Consider the following 7,830-nt stretch of genomic DNA (forward strand, 5'->3'; position numbering starts at 1 on the left):
TGCATTGGGATTTAATCTCGGACGTAATCAGTGCCAATAAAGACTTCCCCTGTGTGATATTAGACTCTTTCTTCATTCACTAGACTACATTTGTGTACAGCTTTGTGTTTGATATATACCCAGCAAGCTTCAGGTAGGGTTAAACAACACTGATGCATCATGGGAAGAATTGAAAGCTGTTAACTGACCCAGTGTTAAAATGGCATTGGTTAAAACAGTTATGCATTTAATACAAGAACGCTTTAACAGGTTGTCAAGTTGCAAAGGAAATGCTCTGTGAGTGCACTTTATCTCAGAAAGTTGTCTTAATAATAAAAGCACAAAGTGGTTTTTGCTGCCCTCTCGTGATGCATTCTGGTATTGTGATGAGTTGTTGAAGACCTCTGACTGAACTTTATCTGATCAGCTTGTTATTCTTAGACTGGAAGGGATAGTTTGATCCAGTACAGTTCATTTAGGCTTTATGTGCTCCCAAATATTAATATTTTAAAATATAATTTTACATTTATATTTTGTGAGGAAAGGTTAAGCATCAATAATAATAATAATAATAATTGTTATTGTTGTTATTATTATTATTATTATCACTATCATTATTAATTAAAAATGAATTATACATATACAAGCTGTGTAATTTAATAATTATTCATAATTATTATTTTATGATTTTTCATCATGTAATCAGGCTAACACAAATTAATTAAATATTATATAGAAAATGATATCAGAAAAAATATTTTTTTTACCTACTGTTAACGTTGTATAAACCATAATAATAAAAAAGTCAGTATTATTTTAGTAGTATTAATGTACTCTTATAATATGTTATCTTTTATAATTTAGGTTTATGTTTCTTGTTGTTTTGTAATGTGCTTTCTTAGTTTCTTTTTAAAGACTTATTGATGTTTTTTTATGTATTTATTTATAACTAAACTAGTTTTAACTAGAATTTAACTAGTGGACAAGGAAACATTTCTAATTCATTTAAGTATTACATTCATTGTTTTCATCTATTTCATTTTCAGCGTCAATAAAACAAATGATTTCCCATCAGAATTTAGTACGCAATATAAAATGGAAATATGAAAGTTTAGAAAGTTGAAGTTGATATGAAGTTTCAAGTATTGTCAAAAAAGGTTTAGATAAAGTCAGGTTAACATTTGCTCCCTCTTCTAGTTTGAGTGTGTACTGTGTATTATGTGCGTTACGTAGAGTGTAATCTCCCTAGAGATCCATAGCTGCATGTTGTCAGATTGGCTGTTGTTCGTGCTTGTCTACTAACCGGTCTGCATGAGCATGTGTTCACGATGAGCTGCTGGATGGCATGCCCAGCACGGAGCGTGTGCTTTCATTGGCTCTGAAGCTGACTCTGTTGTTTGCTGGATGTCAGTTGCAGATAGCCCGACTCCTCCTCCCCCTCCTCCCCCTGATGACATGCCCATGTTTGACGAGGCTCCGCCTCCTCCGCCTCCTCCTGCAGTCGAGTATGAAGATGAAGAGGCAGCTGTAGTGCAGTACAGTGACCCGTATGCAGACGGAGACCCTCAGTGGGCCCCCAAGTCCTACATCGAGAAAGGTGAGGGGTTTTAAACATCAATGCTGAATACTACGTAATTTATTTCTTTACTGAAATTTGATTTCATTTTCATTTTTTACTGACAAGTAATTTACATCATATTTCTATTATGTTTTTATTAAGTATTATTAATGTTGTTGCTATATTTTACATGGTTTATATATTGATTTTATTTATTAACCTTTATTCTCAAATTACATTTATTTGCACACATTTGTATACATGTATAATTAATGTTATTATTAACATGTAACTTGTTTTTATCATTTGTTACTATTATATTTGTATTTTATTACCTTTAACAAACATGTGTACATAACATTTTATATATTAGCTTTAACTATTTATATTTTATATATTTGTAACTTTATATTTTTAAAGATATTAGATTGTATTATGTATTATAAACAATTATTTAAATAATAATAATAATATAATAACATTTCATTTATTAACATTTATTTATAAACATTTGTTTAATTGAATAATTACCATATTGTTTATATTATATAAAATGTATCTTCTTTTTTAAAGTTAAATTAAATTTAAATTTATGCTTTTGGAAGACGCTTTTATCCAAAGCGACTTACAGTGTGTTCAGGCTATCAATTTTTACATATCATGTGTTCTAGGTGAATACATTAACATTTAATTATAAAAATCAATGCATATTTATTAAATAATGATCATATAATTTTAGAGTTGTTCCGATTCCGATACTAGTATCGGAAATATCTCCGATACCACAACAAATTCTGGCATCGGCATCGGCGAGTACATGAACCCATATACCGATCCGATACCATTGTCTTAAAAAAGACCTAGTTATGACCGCAAGCTTTGCCTAACCACTGCACGGTTCTTCTTCGCTGCTCAAAATGCATTGAAAACACAGGAAGTCGTGCTGTGTTGCCACAAGCAACCCCTGTTTAGAGCAGCGAAGAAGAAATGAAAACGCGTTAGCAGCCCTTATCTATATATGACTGGATCACTCATCACATTCTAAACTGCCAAAAGACAGTGAAGCCGCTACTATATTATAGATCAGTGGTTAGCAGTATGTCTCTGTAGTACCGGTAGTTACAGACTCTCGAGTATATTCAGTACCGGCAACTGCGTTCAGTCGCTTCCGTGTAAGTCAAAACGCAGGGCTCCAGACAGTAGCCGAATATATACTAGTGTCTGTGAATATTAAACTGCAAAATACTATTTAAATATTACTCCCGCAAAATCTACATCTCTGTGGGTGACTGGCACAGATGCGCGAGAGCTCGCTGTTTTGTAGTCTCTGCTGTGTGTCATGAGGACACGAACGCATAAACCGTCACTTCATGAGAATTTACCGTTTCATTTGAGAATACTGTCATATCATAAACACAGACACTCAAAGATCTTCATGGCAGCCCATTAAAATAAATGTTTGGTTTACATGAGTAAATTGACTATATATAAAGCTACTGTTGTAGCCTACAGTAATAATAATACATCTCTATAATAATAATACTAATTATGCCTAGATGGTTGCTTGTTTTTTACTTGTTTTTTACTTGTTAGAGATTATCTGATTAATAGATCTTTTTTTATATTCCTAGACTTATTTGTTGCAGTTTTTTTATACAGTTATATTGTAAAACTTGAATACCTTTTTTAGTTTGCGGTGTTAGATTTTTGGCTGCATTTGAAGTTCTTTTTTGCATAAGAAAATAAATAATACTGTCAAATTCATGTTAGATAATAAAAATACTGTAATAAATACAGTAGTTCACCATGTATTTGTTCATGTTTTATTGAGGGATCTGTCTGAAGCACACCATAAAAAAATTCTAGCAAATTACACAGGGCTAGTAGTATATACAGCTGTATATACAGATATACACCCAGGTATCGGATCAGTACTCGGTATCGGCCGATACCCTGAGCCCAGGTATCGGAATCGGTATCGGGAAGAGAAAAAGGGTATCGGAACATCTCTATATAATTTATATAATATATATTTTTTTTGTATTATGCCATTTTATTTAAAAGCATGTAACTATTGTTATATTGATATTTTTATTGATACATGTAGCATTCATAATAATTTCATTAAATACTGTAGAAGTTACATTACGTTAATGACTTAATTAAAATGTTACTACTACTAAAATATATAAATTATAAAAAATGTAAAATTATTTAATGATTTATATATGTTAGTAGTATTACTAACATATAAGTTAGTTATTAACATAATCTAACTTCCTAATCCGTATTTAATGAAGTGATTATGAATATGTACATCAATAATAATATCAATGAAAACATAATAGTGACATGCTTAGGAAATAAAATGGCTCAATAATAAAAGCAATAAAGCTCTTTATTGAACATGTGTGTTTTTTATCCCGTTGTTGCTTAAGAACACCTTTAATATAGTGCAGAGTCTGAAGAGGCTTATTGTTTAATAACCGATATTTCCTGACATTATGTTTATCTTTGCAGTGGTTGCCATCTACGACTACACCAAGGACAAAGATGATGAACTGAGCTTCATGGAAGGAGCCATCATCTACATCATCAAGAAGAATGACGACGGCTGGTTCGAGGGCGTCTGCAGCGGCGTCACTGGACTGTTTCCCGGGAACTACGTGGAGTCCATCATGCACTACACCGACTGAAGAGAACGGCCCTCACAATCACACTCGGTGTAATCGTGCTCGAAACACGGATCAGTGCTTGTTCCTCACAAACAGAGAATCTTTGTGGTGATGGGTGGACGTGGGTGAACGGGACGACCGACTGTTCGGAGGAAGCCAGTGTACATAAAAAGTAGATGACCGTCTCTGCTTTGACATTTCCAACTAAAAGTCGACCATTTATTTGATTTCCTTTACCTCTTCTCTCCATTCACATTTGTTTGCACATTTTGGATTTAAAAAAAAAAGATCACTCATCTTCTGAATTAATTCATTTTGGTTTTCTCTTAAAATACGTCATTGCCCAAAGTGGATCAAAATCTTAACGTAAAGCATGCATACCATATTGAAATATGTATTGTAACCTAAACGTTAAATTCCATTCTGCTTTCATCTTTGTTTTTACAGTACACATTTTTATATAGGCATTTGTAGACTACTTATTTGTATGCTCTAATGTTTTAATGATATTGATTGATATAATAATTTTTTTAGGTAACAAAAATGCAAAGCACATTTTTTTTTTTCTAAAGTCTCAAAATTCTCTCCTTCCATTTTAATATATTTTTAGTTAATGACACAATGATTATTTGCTACAATGAACAAACATGAATTCTGTGTAGATGGCTTTCATATTTAGTCTGTAAAGTGTCTAAAGGTCTCTAATCAATACCAATCACAATTCTTACATGCTGGACTCTTTTTTTATTTTTTTGATAACCAATACTGTGGTTGGTGCAGTGAACAATGAACTGAGGAGCATCACCGGCGCAGTCTTGAGATCTGAACTAGTTACTCAACTCGGGTCTGGCATTAATTCAGCTTTTTTAAACCTTTCATCGATTTCCATTCTTTGAGCTGTTTTCGGAGTCATACTGTCTGCTGACTGATTTCATGAATCTACATCTGACCGTTGTCAGTCATGTCAGGTGTTCAGAGCTGATGCCTCGAGACGTTTGAAGTGTTCCAACTGAATTCCATCTGCGCTGAAGCTCGACTCGGCTCAGAACTTCTATTTATAATGTCAACTGAGATTTAATTGTACAGTCTTTTATAATAAATCATTCTATGTAAAATGCACCTGTTCATTTGCATTTTTGACCATGTGTTACCACGATGGGAAAGAGAAGAGAAGAGTCAAACAGAAGGTTTAAAAAAACAATACCTTTTTCTTTAAATTTGAGTAAACAGCCAGTTTAAGGTTGAGGTTTAAGGCTTTGGTTGTTCTTAAGCACTTGATACAGAAGTCCATCACCAAGGACGTAGTGTGGACGGATGTTTCAGTGGTCATCTGTCACGGATCCGCAGACCTCCATCTGTGCTACACCTGGGATCACAATGATTTGACCCAGTTTCTGCTTCTGTACCAGTAGAGCAGCTCACACAGAGGTTAACGGAGGTCGTGTACATGTGATCCTCTGATCTCTGGAGCTCCGTCAGCTGGATGAGCGCGTCTCGCTCTGTCGACGGCAGTAGTGCTGGGTGAGGTGGTTCATCTGCTCCACACCGTCACGCTGTGTGACAAAACCAAGATGTTCACAGCCACTTACAGAAGATTCTTCAACTATACTAATGGGATGAATCACAAGAAACAGATCGAAAACTAGTCCAGGTCATATTCCTGAGGAGGACTATGAGTGACACTTCCATATCAAATGAAGGAATATGTTCTATTAATAAAACCAGTCTTAAGTCGCTGGGGTATATTTGTAGCCATAGCCAACAATACATTGTATGGGTCAACGTTATAGAGATTTCTTTTATGCCAAATTCTTTTGGATATTGAGTAAAGATCATGCTCCATGCAGTTATTTAGTAGATTCACTCTGATACAACATAGGACTGCAAAATGATTCATCATTCAAAATAAAAGTTTATGTTAACATACAGTACTATATCTGTGTGGACTGCGTATATTTATTACGTACGTACAGGTGCTGGTCATATAATTAGAATATCATCAAAAAGTTGATTTCACCAATTCCAATAGCACTTATAGATCATATGTTCCACTGTCTTCATCTGTAAGTCGCTTTGGATAAAAGTGTCTGCTAAATGAATAAATGTAAATGTAATTCCATTCAAAAAGTGCAACTTGTATATTATATTCATTCATTACACACAGACTGATATATTTAAAAATTGTATTTCTTTTAATTTTGATGATTATAACTGAAAACTAAGGAAAATCCCAAATAGGAATTAGTGAAATAAATCAACTTTTTGATGATATTCTAATTATATGACCAGCACCTGTATAAACACACATACATTTATATATTAAGGAAAAATGTTATATATATATATATATATATATATATATATATATATATATATATATATATATATATATATATATATATATATATATCTGAAAGCTGAATAAATAGTATTCCATTGATGTACGGTTTGTTAGGATAGGATCATATTTGGCTGAGATACAACTTTTTGAAAATCTGTAATCTGAGGGTGCAAAAAATATCTAAATATTGAGAAATCATCTTTAAAGTTGTCCAAATGAAGTTCTTAGAAATGTGTATTACTGATCAAAAAAGTTTTGATATATCTACCGTAGAAAACTTACAAAATATCTTCATGGAACATGATCTTTACTTAACATCCTAATGATTTTTAGCATAAAAGAAAAATCGATAATTTGGACTCGTACAATGTATTTTTGCCTATTGCTGAAAATAAATCATTGTGGTCCAGGGTCACAAATATAAACGTTCCACTTTATAAAACCCGTATCAAATCACCTCGCACAAGGTCTTCTATGACTGTGACAGCACAGACACTACTGTAGTGTTTCCAATACGAGCTAATGCCATGGACGCCGCTGACAGAAGGAAATCTCCAGCCAGGATAGCCTAACAGTTCCAGATAATAATAATAATAATAATATCATTGCTTATTTTTCAATCATTAACAACAATTGGGATAGAATTGAAAGGAACACGGTGTGTCAGTATAGTCTTTAAATGGAAATGTTTTATATTAGCAATGTTTCAAGTTTAAAAATACAACTTGCAACATTACTTTAATTCATTTTACAAAAAAAAAAAAAAAAAAAAAAAAAAAGAATATGTTTTAAATGCTTCTGCTCCAAACTACTAGAATATAGAAGTAACTTTAACTGTATATGTATATACAGTATACACTATTGTTTAAAAGTTTGGGAACACTAAGAAATGTCATTGTTTTCCATGGAAATATGCATGAAATTAGTCTGAATAGGAAATATAGCAAAAGAACAGGACACGCTGACACTGTCCCGAGTTAGAAATCACGATTTTGATGGAGATCCTGGCAGACTTTTCTAAGTAATCTGATGAGATTGAACCCCATGCTTCCTGGAGCATCTCCCACAAGATGGACTGGCTTCCTCTGGACCCTGCGGTCAAGCTGCTCAACGGTGTTCAGATCCGGAGACTGTGCTGGCCTCCACTACACTCAGACCTCCGGCCTCAATCATCTGTTGTCTACAGGGTATGGCATGGCGTGGCAAAATCTTGTGATAGCGATCCTTTTTCTCGAGGTCACTTCCAATCTGTACAAATCTCCTATTTCACCACGCTG

The 7,830-nt window shown here is 33.5% G+C and overlaps 1 protein-coding gene across 10 annotated transcripts in view; it reads left to right on the top strand.

Annotated features, from left to right (window-relative positions):
• The window catches only part of abi1a (abl-interactor 1a), a 57,230-nt gene extending 51,899 nt beyond the window's left edge, over positions 1 to 5,331 (top strand). For all 10 annotated transcript variants that reach the window (XM_026200741.1, XM_026200738.1, XM_026200746.1 and 7 more), the window contains 2 exons: positions 1,391 to 1,576; positions 4,058 to 5,331. In XM_026200741.1, the coding sequence (XP_026056526.1) occupies positions 1,391 to 1,576; positions 4,058 to 4,233 (362 nt within the window). In that variant the 3' untranslated portion in view covers positions 4,234 to 5,331. The remainder of the gene's footprint in view (positions 1 to 1,390; positions 1,577 to 4,057) is intronic.
• The last annotated feature ends 2,499 nt before the right edge of the window (positions 5,332 to 7,830 follow it).

The sequence above is a fragment of the Carassius auratus genome, chromosome 24 (genome assembly GCF_003368295.1).
Source record: "Carassius auratus strain Wakin chromosome 24, ASM336829v1, whole genome shotgun sequence".
In the NCBI taxonomy this organism is placed as follows: Eukaryota; Metazoa; Chordata; class Actinopteri; order Cypriniformes; family Cyprinidae; genus Carassius; species Carassius auratus.